The 20,402-nt window shown below is 42.6% G+C and overlaps 1 protein-coding gene across 1 annotated transcript in view; it reads left to right on the forward strand.

Annotated features, from left to right (window-relative positions):
• The window catches only part of rbpjb (recombination signal binding protein for immunoglobulin kappa J region b), a 45,720-nt gene extending 27,144 nt beyond the window's left edge, over positions 1 to 18,576 (forward strand). The window contains exons 2-11 of the mRNA XM_044341471.1: positions 1,659 to 1,697; positions 10,328 to 10,423; positions 12,851 to 13,016; positions 13,188 to 13,362; positions 13,967 to 14,104; positions 14,436 to 14,548; positions 14,817 to 14,957; positions 15,269 to 15,424; positions 15,536 to 15,639; positions 16,735 to 18,576. Of these exons, the coding sequence (XP_044197406.1) occupies positions 1,659 to 1,697; positions 10,328 to 10,423; positions 12,851 to 13,016; positions 13,188 to 13,362; positions 13,967 to 14,104; positions 14,436 to 14,548; positions 14,817 to 14,957; positions 15,269 to 15,424; positions 15,536 to 15,639; positions 16,735 to 17,059 (1,453 nt within the window). The 3' untranslated portion in view covers positions 17,060 to 18,576. The remainder of the gene's footprint in view (positions 1 to 1,658; positions 1,698 to 10,327; positions 10,424 to 12,850; positions 13,017 to 13,187; positions 13,363 to 13,966; positions 14,105 to 14,435; positions 14,549 to 14,816; positions 14,958 to 15,268; positions 15,425 to 15,535; positions 15,640 to 16,734) is intronic.
• The last annotated feature ends 1,826 nt before the right edge of the window (positions 18,577 to 20,402 follow it).

Consider the following 20,402-nt stretch of genomic DNA (forward strand, 5'->3'; position numbering starts at 1 on the left):
CAGAGCGCTCTATGACTAAGAGTTTTTCAGGTATGACTCTCATCCATCAGGCTTCCGGCAGGCTGAATTTGAATTGAAGTCAGCAGTCATGTCTTCGGGGCAGAATATTACAGTAACTGAAAGTATCTGATGGTGTCATGACAGTAGAGTAATAATCCATGGAGAAAAAGTGAAATGAGCTTAAATTTATGCGTTCTCCTACTAGTTTCATAAGTTATGACGTAGATCATGCCTTGTATTTCCTTCTTTTTTTTTTTTTTTTTGTGGAGGACATAGTTTAAAGAGTGTCACCCTGCAACATTGCAAATGCTTTAAGTTTCATAAGGGACAATTTTAAAATGTACTTCCCGGAAAGTTGAAATGTGTTTCCTGTGTGTCAAGTGCTGTAGCTATGCACCACGGACAGGCAGCGGACTCGATAAGAAAACAGTTGAATCATTTGTTTCCAAAATGTCGAGAGGAAACCGCAAGTTCCCATCTGCAAATGTTTTATCAAACACCTTCATTAATTTGATTAGTATTGAGCCTTAATATAGCTCTGTGCTGTGCTGTCAGTGATGTTGAGAGAGGCGTCTCTTGCTTCTCAGGGAGGAAATTTGAGGTGTTTGTCATGTCTGTTTCCTGGATTATATGTTCTGTTGAAGAGCTGAGCACTTTTATTTATCATTTTCAGACCTTTTCAGTTTGTATTTTTGCTACACTGCTGTCAACTTGTATGAAAGGTATAGCTCATCATTATCTTTTTAGCTGAGATCACCACCACACACTCTTCCTTTTTGAAGTCAATTTTATCTATATAGCATCATATCACAACAAAATCTCACAGCACTTTTAACATAGAGCAGGTCAACACCACGCTCGCACATAAGCACTTGGCGATGGCCATGACGATGATTTCAAGGGAAGAAACATCGAGCAGAACCTGGCTGTAGGTGGACGGTCATCTGCCTTGACCTTTTTTAAAGCACAACACCTGCCAGCTGTTAATCCCAGCAGTATCTAGCTTTCCAAATGGTGAATGTCGCCTCAAGTGAAATCTGCCTCACCGAACTAGAAGCAGCATCAGGAAATTATCAAGTCAGTTACACTTGTTCCATTTTTACAATACATGTCAAATAGTCACTGTAGTGTTTGTTACAGTTTAATTATTGTTTTACCCTTAATAGAACATTGTAGTCACACTGTAAGGTCTGTATCACCACCACATCTACAACTAATTAGTCGTTCAAAGCTGTCAGTTGTAAAAACCTAGATAACCAAGATAAGTGTGCATAGTTCCTCTCTAAGCAGTTAAACGATCTCAAGACGTCCGCGGCTTTGCCATCGAGGAATAACAAATAACGTCATTAACTATAATGATTAGTTTATCCTTTTTACAAGAGCAGCTGTCTGTGTTGATTCACAACCTGTTTTGACATGTTGTTGACAGGGATTAGTTTGAATAAAGTTCAGTGTCTGTGCTTTAACCTGCCGGAAAGCACAAAAATACAATAACACTTCACTACACACTGCCAAGGCCACAGTGACAAGTGTGTGTTCTCTGTGTGTGTGTGTGTGTGTGTTAGTGCCCTATGGTGTAACGCAGTGTTTACTCTGTGTGTGTTTGTGGTTGATAACCAGCCCACTCATGTTTTCTTCTCACTTTGTGTCTTTTTCAGGAAGTTCAGGGAGCGCCCTCAGCCACAGCGCCTAACAAGGTGAGTGAGCACGCACGTACACACACACGCACGTGCACTCATCATAATCTTCCCAGAAGACCTCGTTTTGATGTCATAGGGGAAATTGTGTGTTCACTTGTATGTACAGTAGACATATTGATTTGAATACAGTATTTTTAGAACAAACTCTTTAAAGTAATTGTCATGAGATGTTGAGAAACTCGCAGAAGCAGCTGAATATTCAGAAGGAAAAAATTTAGCGTCAGTGCATGATGTTCATATCGATAGCACCCATGCGTGTATTGAAGACATTCACACTGACATATGCTGTATTATTTTTTATTTTTCTAGCTGTCTAGATGTCCCAAAACACATCTTTGTTGAAAGGGAGATGATGAGGGGGTGAAAAAAAAGTGCATATTTTTTCACACCAGTCCAGTAAAGCACACATGGCCCCTTTTTATAAAAGCCGTATGATTTAAAATTCATTCAACACATCAAAACATATGTACTCAAACAAACAAACAAGCTCATTACTGGTTTAGATATAAGCTCCGTGCCAATATTGAAACTGGTGATGCGGATTTAGTTGGAAATACATTTGAAATGACCACAGAATAAATATAGCGCTGATTGGCTGCACGTTGTTGCCACAACAACAAGTTGTTACTCACTAAACAAACCGAACTTCTCTCATAGTTTCTCTGTGCAAACACTGTCCATACAATTGAACCTAGACAGCTGTTGCCTGTTGACCTCTGCTGCTATACATCATCTGTTCTGCTATTTATTGTTAATTAAGTACATCATGGTAGATGCTCGTTCTTTGAAGTCCTTCGAGACTCGCTTGTGGTATGTATATAAATTAACGTAACGTCTTGCCGTAGTTTTTAGAGAAGTAAGCCAGAATTCACCTAAAGTGTAGTTTATATATTTATTCACTCTATACACTGAACCGTGCGCAGTATTCAGTATAGTATAGCAGCGCTGCAAGTTTTTGATTATTCTGTTCCTCTTATGTTTGTTCCAAGATGTTTGGAGCAACATTTGGGTGAACACAGAACATTGATGGATGTTGTGGCTTGCTGGTGGAGGTTTGTGTGTGTGTGTGTGTGTGTGTGTGCGCGTTTTTGTTACCTCTTGGGGACCTTTTTCCTTGTCGAGACCAAAGCCGACAAGCTCGGCAGAACGTCATTTCTGAAGTCCTGGTTAAGGTTAAGGTGTGAATTGAGGTTAGGTTAAGGTTTGGGTTAGGTTGTCCTCAATGAATGTTAGTCAATGCGATGCCCTTACAAGGATGTCTTTGCAAACTTATGTGTGTGCGCGCGTGCGTGTGTGTGTGTACACTTGTTTGCTTATTGGTGTTTCTCTTTGTTACTGGGCACGGGTTTGCCTGTGTGTGTGTGTGTGCGCATGTGCTCGTCTTTGCGCGTGGCACTCAGCAGGGAAAATGAGGGGTTGCATATTGCCTGGAACAGCCAAGCATGGTTTTGGAAAAAAGGGGCCCCAGCACCTTTTGATGTGTCCCCCTCTTCATTCATGTGCTGCCAGTCCGCTGGCTTGCACTGGCCCCTCCATTTGTCTGATGGTTTCGATGGCTAGAAATATGACGGACACAAAACACTCTTCAACCAGCAGCCGAAAGGCACAAAACAGAACTCTTCTATTGAGCGTGTGTCTTTGTACCGTAGTGTATCATGGTGTTCTGTTCTTTGTATTTGTCTCTATGAATCTGCCTCAGTGTCCTCATGTCTTGCATGTTCGCTCACACGCACTTGTCCCCCTTTTTCCCCCCGCAGCTTACAGCCCCCATGATTTTCTGTTCAGGCAGCAGCACAGACAGCTAAAATAGTGCGCCGTCCTGCAGGGGCTTTTTAGGGCAGCTAAAGCTCCGGGTCCTGCAGGGCCGCCCTGTCAGGAAGGCTACTCGACTGGAAATACAATACATGACACACATTGACTGGAATTGAGCATGCACGCGCATACACACACACAGATCTTAAGTTCAGACAGACGCACATGCACAAGTCGACACAGAAACAGACACAAGACATGAACATACAGGCTGGATAAGATGCTTTCTCTGTTAGGGGAGCCGCCCCTTCAAGGGCTTTTTCCTCCCAAACAACAGAGCGAGGGCGAGCTCTGCAGAATCCATCGCCTCCGATGGAAAAGCTCCATAGAAACCGCCTTTTACTTATCTGCTTTTTTTGTCTAAATAAAATCTTGACTACCATTAATTCGGCCCAGGCTGTTTATAGGTTTGGCAATGCATGTGTGCATTTTTACATTGGTTTACTTGAATTATTTTCTTGTGCATTTTTTTTCCATCCTAATGTGTGATAAGAAGCATGTGGTTTGTTAAGATGTGTGTTTCCTGTCTCTGTCAAAAATCAGCCCAGTCTCTTAGTCGGTTTATAGATTATAAATATAATTTTTTTTTCCCCCTCCATAGACTGTTGATGCTGTAGGCTGATGAGCAACAATCACTTGTGTCACAAAGTGAACATATCCTACTCGTAGTTTTCATGCCGCTTATCATGTAGTAAAACAGTACAAGCTGTTACAAGATCATGTTGTTCTAGGTCACCTCCTTTCTGTCAGTGTTTTAGAGGCTCACAAGGGCCTTCAGGAGGTCAGACTTGAAGCGTCGGACAGGCACTTGTGTTGCGGCCGCTTCTGCTAGATCCACAAATGAAGAGAACATCTAAAAGGAAGCTCAAGTGGCTGATTGTTAATGTTTTAACCCGGGCCTGACACTACGGATATGTATAATCTACCTTTTGTGATGCACAAGGGCGCAAACTAATTGCAGTCTGATCATCTTAATTGAGCTATTTCACACTGCACGTGTGTATTAGTATGCCCCTCCACTCTGTGTGTGTGTGTGTGTGTGTGTGTGTGTGTGTGTGTGTGTGTGTGTGTGTGTGTGTGTGTGTGTGTGTGTGTGTGTGTGTGTGTGTGTGTGTGTGTGTTCACAGGGGGTCTTGTGACAGCCCCACTCTGCTGTAGACGCTGTGGCAGATGCACGGGACAGATGCCTGTCTGCTCTGCTGCATCTGTAGCCTGGCTTAACCTAGCCCCTCCACACACACACACACACACACACACACACACACACACACACACACACGCTCGCTCGCTCGCCTGACCCCCGTAGCGCCTGCTGTAGAATCTGTGTCTCTTTTTGCAAATCTGTCTGGCACATTTTTTGTCTCACTTGTCAAGCATTTCCCCTTTTTTTTTAGTTTTCTCGGTTATCTTTGTCTAACACTTAATCTCCCTGCACTCCTCCTTCTTCTTCTTCTTCTTCTTCTTCTTCTTCTTCTTCCTTTCTCTTTTACACACATTTACAAGATGCCCTTTCGCAAATTTATTTCAATCTAAATATAGTCAACAAAAATTCAACCTGCTGCTTAGCTGCAACTTCCGTCATGTCCACCACATTGTGTGACACTTGCTGTGCTTGTTTCTTCCTCTCCTCTTGTCCTCTTCTTCACCTGTGTGTTGCATATATGGAGGCGAATTAACACCAACCTCCAACCAAATACTGAATAACAGCGTCTGGTTAGCTCACAGTTACAGGCAGGTAACCAGCCAACGTCTATCTGCATCAAAAATCTGCTTGGATTGCAGTGGCTGCTTAACCGCTAGCCTTGCAGATTTTTTTTTAAAAAAAGTGTTTTTTCTCCTTTGATGCATGGCTGCATTGTCATTGCTTGTCCCTGGTTGCGTGCTACTTTTTACATTACATGTGGATGTGGCTTTGTGCGTGTGTGTGTGTGTGTGTGTGTGTTACCCTGTTTCAGTTAAGACTGAAATACCCGTTCCCCTCGCTTACTGTCACTGATGAAATATGATGAAATAGGGCATTGATTTTCCAGCTTGCACAATTTTCTTTCCTCCCTCCAGATATATTTGTATTTGAGTGTGTGTGTGTTTTTTTTTTTAATTCATCCTGTCATTTATAGCATATATAATGCATATTTATATGTATTTAGATGGGGGGTTTTTCTTGTCATTTTGTGTGTCTGCATAGGAAGTTAAGCTATGCACTGGTCACTGTCTGTCTCACTTCTTCTTCCTGTCTTCAGCTCTCAGGAAGACACCTAATCTCTATCTAGTGTGTGTGTGTGTGTTTGTGTGTGTGTGTGCTTGTGTTTCAGTATGTGTAAGAGAGTGATTACTCAGACGTCCCTCCTATCCCCTTCAGCATCACCGATCCCTGCTATCATCACATGTTTTAGAGCCGCTTTCCAGAAGGTTACCTCTACGCGTTACATCATTGTCTTAACAAACGCTCCACATATAATCTTAAAATTACAGACAGCTTTTTCGAGGGGCAACAAAATCCTTCTCTTTCTGTCGCTCAGTCTCATAATATGTTTCCTGAAATCATTTTTGACTTTGTCACTCACCGCTAGAATCGTTTCCCCCCTCAACCGTTCTCTGTTGATTCATTGAGCTTTTGCTACTCTGCTACAACTCAAGCAAACAGTAGCTGCTAATTGTGCATAAAATGCTGGTGAGACAGTGCGGTATGTCATGTGCCTGGCACAAGTATATGCGTATGAGTGAATGGGCAATTCTGCTTGGATGATGAATGGGCTGCTTTACATATTTTTCAGTTTTATTAGCTTAGTTGTTTTGACTACGCTTTGTTTGCCTACATTGTTCTTATCAGCACTTTATACACTGGTGTCACTGCTATTAAACCCTCGTTTTGCATACATCAACCTCTTAAAGTCTTGATTTCTACCCACATTTTCCCTCCTTTCTTTATTATTATTATTATTATTTTTTTAGAAAAGACAACTTTTTCCACTCTGTTTAACATGGTCACGTACACTGTATATTTTATGTCTACTTGGTCCATCACATACTTGTGGTTTTATGATTCTTACACTGAAACCAAGATGCCAAGACTTTTACGACTGCACCATTAGGCTACATCAGATGAAAATATTTTATCCACATTTCCCCCAAAATTCAGCCCGACATATTTGGGTATCTTTGTAAATCTTGGGTTCCCCACTAGAATTTGATATAAAATTCTGCGGGTTTGAACAATGCTTGGCTGCACAACACGAGTTTGTAAAGATGGACCCACCAGCGGGTTTATTCTATTCATTTGATCACAGGATATTCCGTTTCAGTTGATTGTTGCCACATGTGGGGCATTTTTTTTTTTTTTTTTTTTTTTTATCTATTCAAAGGTTATTGTAGCGAGCGGTGAAGTGGGTATCAGCGCGGAAGATGGCATTGCAAATGACTTTACATAAAGAGTGAGTGAAAGCTTAATGTTATGGTGAAGCAATTCTGTCTTTGACGGGGAATGGTCTCTTTCCCCCAACCTAGCCGCAGTGGTCTGGAATGGTTTGGTGAGCACTGAAACAGGGCTGACCACAGGCCAGGGCTGTCTCTCACAACTTACCCCAGCACCAGTGTGAGATTCTTGTGTCATAAAATAACTATGTGACGGGTTATTTGAATATTTGATGACTGTATGAAATGTGGCTGATTCAGATTGAAGCCTTTTGTGGGTGTAGGTGATATTTAGAGTATAGTCTGACAGATGCTGGATTTTTTTTTTTTTTTTTTTTTAGGGCGATACTGATATGAATATCTGAGAGGAGAAAAACAAATCTGATAACTATATATGTGCTGATATTTGTTAAGAAAAGTCCACACCAAACATGTCTGATAAAGATCCCTTAAATGTGTTTTTTTTTTTTTAAAGAATTGTGACCAAGATATGCACCGAGCGGAACATTTTATTTTACAGATGAAAGATAAACTTGTCTCCTGTGGACAGATGAGGTAATGGAGACTGTCCAAAATCATGATCTTGTTCACTCATTCATTTCTTGATATATAATCTCTAAATAATTTCCTCTATCGTTGTTTTTTGTGTCATCACTGACAATAATTTTTGCATTAAAAGAAAATGCACAAATTTGCATTCTGGATCTTGGTGCACATGTCATGGACGCTACTTTTTTGTTCCATCGTGGAGAATTTTTGAGGTTACTGTATAGTGCATGATTTTCATGCAAATGTGCTGCAACATATTGTAAATAGGAAGTGATTTTGGACCATTGTTGCATCGAATACATCTGTACTGACACTTCTTGTCAGTTAAACACCATTCACACCTGGTGTTAAAATGCCATCTGTATCTGGATACCTTGATAAGGAAGAACTCATGTTAATGCAAGTTGTCAAAAGCACATTGTGATCAGAACGCGACCGGCTCTGCACATTCGGGGGGTGATCGGGCTTCGCGTTGTGATCGGATCTCAGCCAGATGTAAATGCAATGTGTGCAGTGTAACCACATTCATAAGAAGAAGAAGAAAAAAACTGGCCCGGTAAGCTGAAAGATCACCTAGTTCCATCTATTCCTGCCAGCTAAAAGCGAGCCCTGCAAAAAAAAAAAAAAGCTACAAGTAGCAGCAGTAGCTGGAAGTCTTCCCTCACTCACAAAAACTAATTTAGGAATGAATGATGTCCGTTCATGGCAGCAGTTTAACTTGACCTTGACAAGTCCGCCAGCTCCACTGAGCACATTTGCATATTGAGATTCAGTGACTATGACAATCGAGAAAACAAGGGCGTATTTTAATACTAGGTGCAAATGCAAAGACTCACGGATCAGATGTCATTATCCAGATAATACATCCAGATACAGATCACATGTTAACACCAGATGTAAATGAGGCCTTATACATGCATACTATGTACACTGATAGATACAGATATCTGCAATATGATATTATTGACTAGTATGCTGGTAAGTGATATAAAAACACAGATACAGACTCTTTCGAAGACTGTGTGTGAGTGTGCTGCATGTCGGCCTATCTGTGACGTCACCCTTTCCTGCAAGTGTAGCTGATCAGAGGCATTGTCAGAGGTGTCCAGTGACACGTGCCCTGCAGGCCTGAACTGTGTGTTCTCCATATAATCAATCAATCAGAGCCTTGTGTGTGTGTCAGGAGTCTTCCTGGGGTTTGTGTGTGTGTATGTGTGTGTGTGTGTGTGTGTGTGTGTGTGTCTGACATCGGCGTGTGTATCGTTCACTTAAGCCCCAGAGGAAGGTTATGTCATTTAATGTAAACAAAAGAAGTTACTTAACCACTTCAATGCAGTTCCAGTTAGAAATGTTTTAATCAAGTTTGGCTCGAGCTGTGTGCACCTTCCTCTTGATATAATTTCCTCCATGTGGCGTGTAAATGGTATCAGATTGCATCGCATCAGTTAAACAGCCTCAAATGATTGGAATTCTAGGATTGTACCTCCAGTTGTTTTGTTTTTTTTAAAGTTATAAAGTAGCTTAGAAAATATTGAATTAACAACAGCATAATTCAGAGTTGCCGTGAGACTCAAATACCAGCTTTTATCCTTTAAAATTTATTGTCTCGTCACCGAGGGAAGGGAGAAATAAAACATTTCCCACTCCATTATGAAATGGATAAACCAAAATCCCTCTCAAGCTTCCTCCTCTGCCCCCCCCCCCCCACCCCCCTCTCTTTACACACACACACACACACACACACACACACACACACACACACACACACACACTGCAAGGGGCCCCTTGCTTTTCATAACAAAGGCCCTGTCTAACCCAAGCGTGCGGCTCACTATTGCGTGGCAGAGTGGGAAGCCCTCCGAGCACCCCGGCGTGTCAGGTGTCACTGACATCTGTGCATGTGCGTGGATCGGGAAAAGGGTGCGCTCACGTCTGTGTGTGTGTGTGTGCGTGTATGTGTGATGCGTCTTAATTGTGATCTTTAACCCCCCCCCCCCCCCCCCGGTGCATAAGCTCGAACCGGTCTCCCAAAAAATATTAAAAATAATTCCGCTGCTTCGGGCTTGTTTGTATAGAGGAGGTGTGTGAGGGTTTGGGATAGCTGACAGAAGTAATTGGAGCATAGACCTTGCAACATTTTGACACGATATGAGGAATCTTTGCTGGTGAGCTCAGTGCCTTTTTTTTTTTTTTTTTTTGGTTTTGTTTTGTTTTTGTTTTTTCAGCTCTGGTGTTTTCTTTTTCCTTTTTCTCTCTTTACTTCCCTCCCCCCCACCCCCCCCAAACCTCTACTCCCACTCTCTGCCTCCTCGCCTCCCCTCCTCTCTCTCTCTCTCTCTCTCTCTCTCTCTCTCTCTCTCTCTCTCTCTCTCTCTCTCTCTCTCTCTCTCTCTCTCTCTATCCCCCCCACCCCACCTCACCCTCCCCATGTTCCTTCCCCTAGCTCCTCACGGTCCCTCTGAGCCGGTCATTAACGGTTCAGCTCACCCCCCACCTCAAACAGACCCAGCTGGGGGAGAACATAGCTTTTTGGCTGGCTCTGAGGCGTTCCAGGGGTCATTGCGAGTGTACTGTGTGTGCATGTGTGTGTTTCTGTATGTTCTCATTCCATACTTCACACTCAACTCCTTTAGTGTGTGTGTGTGTGTGTGTTTTTTGTTTTTTTTTAATCTATCTACACTGATGCGTTGCCTTTTTAAAAACCTGCCCAATGATCCTCAGCGGACCCTCTGCTTCAACACACCCAGTATCACTTAACCTTATCAGCCGGATCACAAAATGTCCTGCTAATGAACCTCTTTTTCTCCCCTCTCTCTCTCTCTCTCTTTCTATCCTATCTCTTGTTCCCGTTGCAGAGAAGCGATGAGGAATTACCTGAAGGAGCGAGGCGACCAAACTGTCATGATCCTGCATGCAAAAGTTGCACAGAAATCCTATGGCAATGAGAAAAGGTGAGTAAAATCCAAACAGCAGCCTCCTTCTTGCTAACATTCCTATATTAGAGTTTACTTAAGGGTTTGATAATCCTGTCATCTCTCTGGGCCTACATCCATCTAGGAAGATCACTTAAAAACAAAGACTAATTTCTGGTCAAGAGCATGAGTAACAAGTCTGTTTTTCCACCAAATTAGGGCTAAAGAGTCAAGAATTATCAGGAATGTGTCTGACTGTGTTTATGTTTCATGCCTGATAAGACATTTTTACACACTGACATATTGTTTAGTACGCTGGTTGCGAGCAGCTAAGCCCTAGAGGAAGTTTTTAGCGTCGTACCGGCCAATCTCCTTCACTGCGAGGATTTATGGATAGGTAATGCATGTCACTCAAGGGGATCGGGCTAAGGAGTGAATGGAAAACACACACATTCTAGGTTTTTTTTTTTCCTCTGCGCAGTGTGGTTATCTTGCCCTCTCTGACCTCCCATATCAACAGAGGTCAGAGGAGGAAATTAGCGGCGACCCCTCTCGCACGAGGCCACTCGAGGCCAGGTTCAGGTGAAGGCCGCAGAGAGCCGGAAGGAAAAGGGAGCAGGGAAGCAGGGAGAGGGGGAATTAGGTGAGGCGGCGACAGGGGAGTTAAAACAGCTCCAGGGTGGGGGGGGGGGGGGGGGGGGGAAATGTCCTGGTCCTGGCGAAGGTTCTCAGGGGCAACGCCAACAACAGCGTTTCTTTTCTCGCTCCGTTGTAATGCGTGTAACAGATTCTCCTCAGTTTTTAAAAGATGGACGCAAGGTGATCGCTCCTCCCATAGCACTCGCTCTTCTTGCTGAACTCTGTGACTCGCCTTTTTCTTCCTCAAATACCCTTCCTGTAACTCTACTCTCACCTTTCTACCTCTCACTCTCAAACTTTTTTTTTTTTTTTTTTTTTTATAGCTTCCCCACCCCCCACCCCCCCCCTTTCTCACTCATTTTGCAACTCTCTCCGACTCGCCATCCTCCGCCTGTTTTCTTGGCCGAGCTCGCAGCGCTGCTTGCGATCTCATCAGGCCTATCTCTTGGTAAATCAGTCGTTTGCTGGCCAACTCGGAGAGTCTGAGCACAACAGGAGAGAGAGAGAGAGTGAGAGAGAGTGAGAGAAACAGAGGGAGAGATGTTTTTCTGCTGTCTTGTCCAGTTAAAGTGACACCAGTGGCAGTGAGAGAAAGCATCTAAACGCTCTTGTCACATGTGCATGCTTGTACAGGTTCAGCTATCTCTATGTTGCTGGATTGCGAGTTGCTCAATGACATACCGACACAGGGCTTCAATGTGAAAACAACACTCTCTGTAGCCAGCATACAGCCAGATCACACAAGACAAGTGTCTGAATGAGATTTCTGTGCAAGTCCCGCAGGTATTTCTACCGTCACAGTCACTTCACATATACACAGTTGGGTTTCTGCCACCGTGTGCATTTAAGTGTTGCAACATCCTTTTTTTTTTTTTTTTTTTCAGCGGTGTACATAGAGCATACGTCTTGTCTTGCACCTCTGATTACTCCCCGTCTGTATCATAACAAGGGAGCCCAAGAAGTGGGTGCGAGGAGAATGCAAATGTGCTGTCTCCCTTCTTTTCTAGCTGCCTCTTTCTGTCTGCGCTTTTTATAGGAGGTGAAAGTAGACAAACACCCACAGAGACAGACACTGGTGTTGCGAAATAGGTCGCTTTCCAGTTCCACACTGACGCACATCAATTTATTTGAAGCCTCTGTGACGAGTTGATTTCACATTCGAAAAGGCCATTAGTTGTCTTTTTTTTTTTTTTTTTTTGTGGATTATTTTTTTCTCTTTGACTTTAGAAAGTATTTATTCTGTAGGAAAAGTATGGAATGCTGAAATGTTTAAAAAAAAAAAGAAAATAACTTTTAAAATGAAATTCTGGTTTATATTTCTGTAAACAGATCAGTTTCATGCCGGACTGATCACGATAGCCTCTGCGAAATTAAGCTTGACAGCCTTAAGATAGAGGGGTTTAGTTCAGTTGTACATAAGAGTATGTTGATTAAAGTTCCTGACTGTTATGTTGCAACTCGGTACAGGTCTGCCCTCTTCTGGTGCAAATTAAAAGATGCACATTGGGCCAAGTCCTTCAAAATGTGCTTCTCATGAGTATCATTTACTGGTCAATGCTGTTATCTTCTAAATAATGTAGGAGTTCATCTCAAGGCCATCAGTTTGTCAGTCATGCTTTTTTTTTTTTTCTTTCTCAACAAGGCAGTGGGATTAAAAATGTTTTTATTCATTTGGCAGACGCTTTTGTCTGAAAAGCTCCACTAACAGCATCTGCTAACATTAAAATATTTAAGAAATTCTTACTAAGTCAGAGTAGAGGATGTCTTTTAGGTGGCCTGGGGATTCGAGCCCAAATAATCAGAGGATGTTTGTGCATGTGTGTCCAGGTTCTTCTGCCCCCCTCCCTGCGTGTACCTGATGGGCAGCGGCTGGAAGAAAAAGAAGGAACAGATGGAGCGGGACGGCTGCTCCGAGCAGGAGTCGCAGCCTTGTGCCTTCATCGGCATCGGCAACAGCGACCAAGAAATGCAACAGCTTAACTTAGAGGGAAAGGTGGGTACAACACCCCGAACACATACACTGTCGCTCTTTTGTTTAGCTTCACATAAAGCTACTATAGCTACACCTCGTACCTCAAAAATGCCTTTTGTGGTATGTTATACAGTTAAAAATGCTGTTTTTGTCAGCAAAAGAAATCATAATTGTCTTCTTTGCTATCACCAGAATTATTGCACAGCCAAAACCTTGTACATATCCGACTCCGACAAGAGAAAGCACTTCATGTTGTCCGTCAAGATGTTCTACGGCAACAGCGCTGACATCGGTGTCTTCCTCAGCAAGAGGATCAAAGTCATCTCCAAGCCCTCCAAAAAGAAGCAGTCGCTCAAAAACGCTGACTGTGAGTTCGTGTTTGTTTGTGCTTTACACACATTTTCATCAACTAGACTGATACTGTAAGTTCATCCGGTCTGTACTATCTCGGGGGTGCGTGTAGACAGTCTGTTTTTTAGCTCTGGTCCAACACACCATCCTCAGCTGCATCAAAGTATAGCTTTAATAGGTGTTAAAGTGCAGGTTTAGGTTAAGCTAGGGTTATAGTAAGAATATAGTAAGAATAAGGGATATACAGAGGAAAAAACTTCAACAGAAAATGAGAGAGATATACTGATTTGTCTGATTTTATTTAATGGAAGTGCTGAAATGTTTAGATTTTTCTATGTAAAACACTTTAAAGTTTACAATGTCATCATTTCCAACCACCAGAGGGCAGCGTAGCTTCACTTGAGCCTCCAGTAACCCAGTTATGTCACAAGTGGATCACTTGTAGTTTACACAGTACCTCCTCTGCTAAGATTTGTTTCATGGCTATTTTCTGCTCTCCTTATCGCTCTGTTAACACAGCTGACCTGTGAGCAGCATGTCATTTTTTTTTTTTTTTTTTTTAGTAGGGGGGTCATTATGTAACCCGCCTTTTGTGTGTTCTCGCTCACGTTTGTCCACAGTGTGCATCGCATCAGGGACCAAGGTGGCACTGTTCAACCGGCTGCGGTCCCAAACAGTCAGCACACGCTATCTACACGTGGAGGGCGGCAATTTTCACGCCAGTTCCCAGCAGTGGGGCGCCTTCTATATCCATCTGTGTAAGTCTCGCCGGTTGTAATTCATTAAAAGCACAAAAACATACATTCAAGAGAGATTCGACAAGAGCAAAGTGAGGACAATCTGATGTGATTCGACTGCTTGTTAGAGCAGAAACAAACACACAAGCTTCACTTCTTTGTGCCTATTTCTGCTCATTGTAAACGTTGCCCCACGCTGTATCATAGTAATTATTCATGATAGACAGATAGAAAGAAAGTGACTGATTGATCGAACGTGGGTTTGCATATATACAGGAAAACAAAAGCGAGGCTCGTGGGCGGCTGACTGCAGCTCTTGACTCTCTTTTCTGTTTTTTTTCTGTGTTTCCAGTGGATGATGAGGAGTCAGAAGGAGAAGAGTTCACTGTGAGAGACGGTTACATCCACTACGGCCAGACAGTCAAGCTGGTTTGCTCCGTCACCGGCATGGCTCTGCCCAGACTGGTAACGAACACATTATACTGTATAAGCTTAAGATCAAACACAAATAAAAACTTGTTGAAAGTTGATAGTAGCTAAGACAGTTAAATATAATGTTTCTTTATTGGTATACAGTTCTTAGTGTTTTGAATAAGCAACTTCCTGAGCTCATGTCTCTCCTTGCTTCATCTCTTCCTTGTTTTCTATCCCTTCCCCCTGCGTTCCCTTCTCTCTACTCCTGTATCTTCCCCTCAATCGGCTAACGTTTCCGTTCCTCTCGATCTCCCCTCAGATCATCCGTAAAGTGGACAAGCAGACGGCGCTGCTGGACGCCGACGACCCCGTCTCCCAGCTCCACAAGTGTGCCTTCTACCTGAAGGACACAGAGCGCATGTACCTGTGCCTTTCCCAAGAAAGGATCATCCAGTTTCAAGTCAGTGTCTCACCCAAAACACCACAGTGTGCACCGCCTCTTCACTACACATCAATTCAGGGGCTGAGGTCATCCTCAGCTGAAGTTAATCTCTCAGTCTTCACAGAAGATTGAGGATGATTGCTTTGATTATATGAAATAGACAGAGATTTCTGTGAAAGCAAATTGAGCACAGCAGCAGCGATGCCTTCAGGGACTTTTGATTGTAGTCTTGAGGAGAAGAGTCTTGATTGGGTGTAATTATTGGTTATTTCCGACCTGATGTTCATTAAAGTCATGTTTTTTTCCCCCCTTCCTTCCTCTACCACCAGGCCACTCCATGCCCAAAGGAACCAAACAAGGAGATGATCAACGACGGCGCCTCCTGGACAATCATCAGCACAGACAAGGCCGAATACACTTTCTACGAGGGCATGGGCCCTGTCCACTCGCCTGTCACACCCGTGCCTGTGGTAGAGAGCTTACAGGTACACAACAGAACATACTAGCCTTCTTTCTGTGACTCACACCCCCCTGAACATAAATCTTTTTCTATATGAGTGAGGCCACTAATTAATCTTCTCTGTCTTCTTGTGCAGCTAAATGGCGGTGGGGACGTCGCCATGCTGGAGCTGACAGGACAGAACTTCACTCCAAATCTGCGGGTCTGGTTCGGAGATGTTGAGGCTGAGACCATGTACAGGTGCGCTTCTGCCTCTATTTGATTTTTCCCAGGTGGTGTGTTGTTGTGTAATATTTCTCCTTCCTGCTTTTGTGAATACTGTAATTTCCCAGGTGACTTGAAGCACTCTCTCTATTTCTGAGTTTCTCTTTTTGCCTACTAGCATACAAATTGTCTACTACATCTAATTTGAGGATTTATTAGCTAATAAACTGATCAAAGCTTTCAAACTGCTCTGTCCCTCTTTGTGAAAGCCTGATGCATGAAATAAATACTCATCTCAGTTTTAATGAGATTAGTCGCCGGTGATAAAATCATTCATTCAAGTCAAGTTGTATAATCTGTCCTGCGCTGTGTTTGTTTTACCTTGTGAGAGCCAAAAACTTTTAAAGGTACTACAGTGTTACACCCTCGTTAAATTCTATCGGCTTAGATTCTCCCCTGTCATGTTGAGTTTTATAGAAGAATTAGCTTTTATGTGTTTGTCAGCGCCACCCACCGAGCATCCAGTCAGAGACACAAGAGGAAAATAAAAGACCAGAATGACAAAACACTGGGACCTCCTTGACTGCATCAGAGAATCACTGCGATGTTATGACCCATACAGTGTGCAGAAAAGTCCACACATATCAATTATATATATGATACGATTTCCTGTTTTGTTTGGCAATGAAAATAAAAGGAATTTTTTTCATCAGTTTGATGCAATACCTTGTTTTGTCAGGTATTTAACTTGCTGGATTATTCAAAATCAGACATTTTATTTGGTTATTTGACCCATAAACAGTTTCTCAAGTAATTTTCCAGGAAATGTCCTACTAAATATCCACAAATGAGTGTTTGGATTCACATGTTAACAGGAGTTTTCAAACTAAAAGCCTTTAAAATTCCCTCTTCAGAGTGGCTGGTCTGCAGTGAGGTTCAAGTGTAAATAAAAGTTTTTAATCTGTTTAAAAAGTGCAGTTTGTTTCCAAAAGTCACTCATTAAGGAAACATATAATAACCTCAAATGTATTATTGTGTCTGTACATCCAAGTTCCAAGAACCTAAATTGTGTCATCGACAAAAAAAGTAAACTTTTTGTGTGTTTTTTTCTTCCCCTTCAAACACACACAGGTGTGCGGAGAGCATGCTGTGCGTGGTGCCCGACATCTCGGCCTTCCGCGAGGGCTGGCGTTGGGTGCGGCAGCCCGTCCAGGTGCCCGTCACGCTGGTGAGGAACGACGGCATCATCTACTCCACCACACTGACCTTCACCTACACGCCGGAGCCTGGGCCGCGGCCACACTGCAGCGCCGCCGGGGCCATCCTGCGGGCCGGCAACTCCAGCCTGCTGAGCAGCAACAGCCAGGAGGCCGGCTCCGGCGTCTACGGCCCCAACAGCACCTCCAACGCAGGAGTCACATCCTCATCCTCCACCGCCGCAGCTGTGGTCTCCTAACGCACACAGGGGGCCACGATACAATATGCCTTGAGAGCAAATATACCATAAGGTATATAAAGACTATGGGAAATAATAAAACTGACTCACTCTAAAGTGCTGCGTATTAATTTTGGATACAAAGAAGCTGAAATGGAAAAATCGGTGGGACAAAGGAGCGAACGCAGGGGGAATCTGAAGGAGGAGTGACATCACAAAGTTGTCAGCCGACGGGAATAAGCGAAAGTGCTCCTTGACACGCACCCTCTCCTGTGGTTACTTTAGGGACCTGCCTATCCAGTTCTGGTGTTTTGGAACGAAGTGAAGTTCCTGCAGGCTCAGAGCACCAGCACCTTTCTACAGCTGTGAGAATGGAAACCACAACAACAATACATCCACCGTGTACAAAAAAAAAAAAAAAAAAATTGCGTTGAAAGGAAAAGTATATTTTTTGCGCCGCCCCGCTCCCCCCACCTCCTCCCCCACCTCCCCCCCTCAACCCCCCCGCCCGCCACTTGTTTTATAATTATTCCTTTTTTGTTTTTGTGTTATTTTGCATTAATTTGTGGTTTCCTAAAGGGGGCTGGATGTATTGTTGTTGGAGGGAGCGCAAGGATGCAGAGGGACACACAAAAAAACGTGACGATAACATAGTTTTTATGGACCAAGGATCTTGTATAAGCTTTAGTAAAGGTACATTTTTCTCCATACCTTTTTTGTATTAAACATATAGTACACTTTTGTTACCAAATAGTTTCTATTCTTCCTCTGAGCTCGGGCTTTGTTTTCCCCTTTGAGGTCCAAAATCCCAACCTGTATGTTATTGTGACCTTACTACAAACGCCTGCTTTTTTCAGTCTTTGGACTGAACTTTTTTGTTTTGATACTCTTTGCTTCTTCTGTTGGGGAAATATCTGAAGTCTGGGTTGTTAATTTACATAAGCGAAGGTTGTTTTGTTTTTGTTTTTTTTTTTTTGTTTTTTTTTTAAATTGGGGAATAACCTCAGAGGGCCTATTTTTTATCATTGGTTTTTATGAAGTCTTTAAAAAGAAAAGCTTTAAGCAACGCCTCTGCCTTGCCTGCAATACTCTGTGTGCGCTATGTCTCCTTTTGGTTTTGGAAAAGTATACACATCAGTACATCTCACATGGAGCCATAGCAACAATTGCTGAATCCATCAGAAACTAGACTTCCATGGTTACAAAAATAAGTCGGTTTGTCATTTTCAAACTAATGTAATAAGCGTAGTCATTGACTTAAAAGGATAGCCTTAGTACTGTATAATATTACTGTGTACACAGTCCAACCAATCACATATCTAATATCCTGTATCTGTTCTCAAGATGTTGCTCTATTGGTCACTGTTAACGTATCAGATAATGTAGTGAAACTTTGTCATTTTGCTCTCTAAACTGCACCTAGCAAGGTGTCTTCAAGTGTGTGCTGTAGTTCTGGTGGCATTTAACTCCACAACCAAAACAAACAACAAAAAAAAAAAAAAAAAAAATCACAAAAAAAAAAAAAAACGGACACTTTTCAATTTGATGTGGCCTTACTGATAACTTCAATTACAAAAAAAAAAAAAAATATTTCACCTTTTTTTTCTTATCTGCTGTTTACTCACCTTGGAAGAAACTGTCCATAGCACAAAAACAAGCTATTGCCTCGCTTCTTATCACAGGAGCTGTGCTGTTTGAGCTCGTGCCGCGGCTCCAGAACCACCTTCTCATGCAAAAGCAGCCTTCTGGAGGATCTCTTAGCCGTCATGTTGGCGTCCAAGTACCATAAACCCTTGTTTTTTTTTTATTCTCATAGCGGTGCTCGGCACCTTTCCACTTTTGGTACAATGTCTCACGAGCGCTGTAAGCTCTTTTCAGCCTTCTTTTTTTTTTTTAAATCTCCTGTGGGGTTTTGTTTTTTTTTCTTTCTCTTTGCAGAAACAAGCGTGTGTTCATTGTAAACTCACTGTCAAGAGTAGTTGCACTCATCCGTGTTCATGGCGACCGCGTCTCCTGTAGGAGCATAAAGGCCTTCTAAATGTTGAAGATGTGCATTTCCAAACATAACAGCAATATTGTACAGGTCATTTCTTATCATGTCATCGTTTCTGTCCGCCTGAGCACTAGTTCACCAGCCAGCCAATATATGTATGAGTGTGAGTGCGTGTGTGTATGTGTGTGTGTGTGTGTGTGTGTGTGTGTGTGTCCGTCAGTCATATGTAGTTGCTGTAATGGATTATTGAGTCAGACTCACTCCATTTCAAAGTGTGTTCCAACTGCTCTCCAAAAAAAACAAGAAAAAACTTGAGATTCTTTTGGGTTTTTCTGTCTTCCACCAGGATCCAAATGTCTGATAATTGTGGAGAAACACTCAAAGGCAATACTTGTGATCTTAGTATTACAGTGCAACTGTGTATACGCTTCCGGGGGGGGAAAAAAAAAAAGAACAATACTGTAACTTGAATGTCTGCTTAATGAAGTATTTCAGAATTTTCTTACAAACCCTTGAAATAGGAACAATAAAGGATTCGCTTGCACCCCTTCGATGTTTAAAAAAAAGAAAAAAAAAAAAGAATTAAGTTATGCCCCCATTTCGCCACCCTTGCCCACCTGTCCGTCATTAATGTTAAATGTTTTATATTGTAATATTGATATTTTTTAAATTATTGGTACAAAGTCTCCCCTTGTCTTATGTCAAAAAAAAAAAAAGTGCATTATTGCCCGTGCTGCCTAGGTTGGCCTGGGAGTGTATTTTTTAAAAACGAGGCCACTTCCTCTCTGTCCTGGAATCGTCAAGGAGTTGGTGCTGCAGCGGTAGTGTAGCAAGCCGCAGGTCAACCTGAACCCTTTACTCTGCAGGATGGAGGTCACAAAATCTTAACTGTAGATTTTTAACTTGAGTGTTTTTTCTATGTCAACTAGCTCTAAATTCTGAGAGTTTTTAACATAGCCTCTGCATTAGCATCACCCTCCCCTCCCCTCCCAACTTCCCCCCCTACCCACCCTCCGCTCCAGCTTGGATATTTTTAGGGGTTTTTTTTTTTTTTTTTTGTTTACATGTTGAGTCGTCTCTTTAGGCTTAACCACCCCTGGCTTCCTCTCTTCATCTTTTCATGCCCGTGCGAGTCTGGACAGAGCAGCTTTGTCACATTCGCTCAAACTAATAAAGGGGGTGATGCATGCTTTTTAAAAAAAAAATGTGTCGCCTTGACAATCCGAGCTGGTTTACAGTTGATCATTTTTTTTCCTCTTAAAAACGTCTGCGGAGTTTTAAGAGATAGGGAGAATAACTTGATAACACGCCTCACTCTTTACTGTCAAAAGGGGTCAAAAAAAATGTTACATGCCTTCTTAAACGCACGCT

The sequence above is a fragment of the Thunnus albacares genome, chromosome 22 (genome assembly GCF_914725855.1).
Source record: "Thunnus albacares chromosome 22, fThuAlb1.1, whole genome shotgun sequence".
Lineage (NCBI taxonomy): Eukaryota > Metazoa > Chordata > Actinopteri > Scombriformes > Scombridae > Thunnus > Thunnus albacares.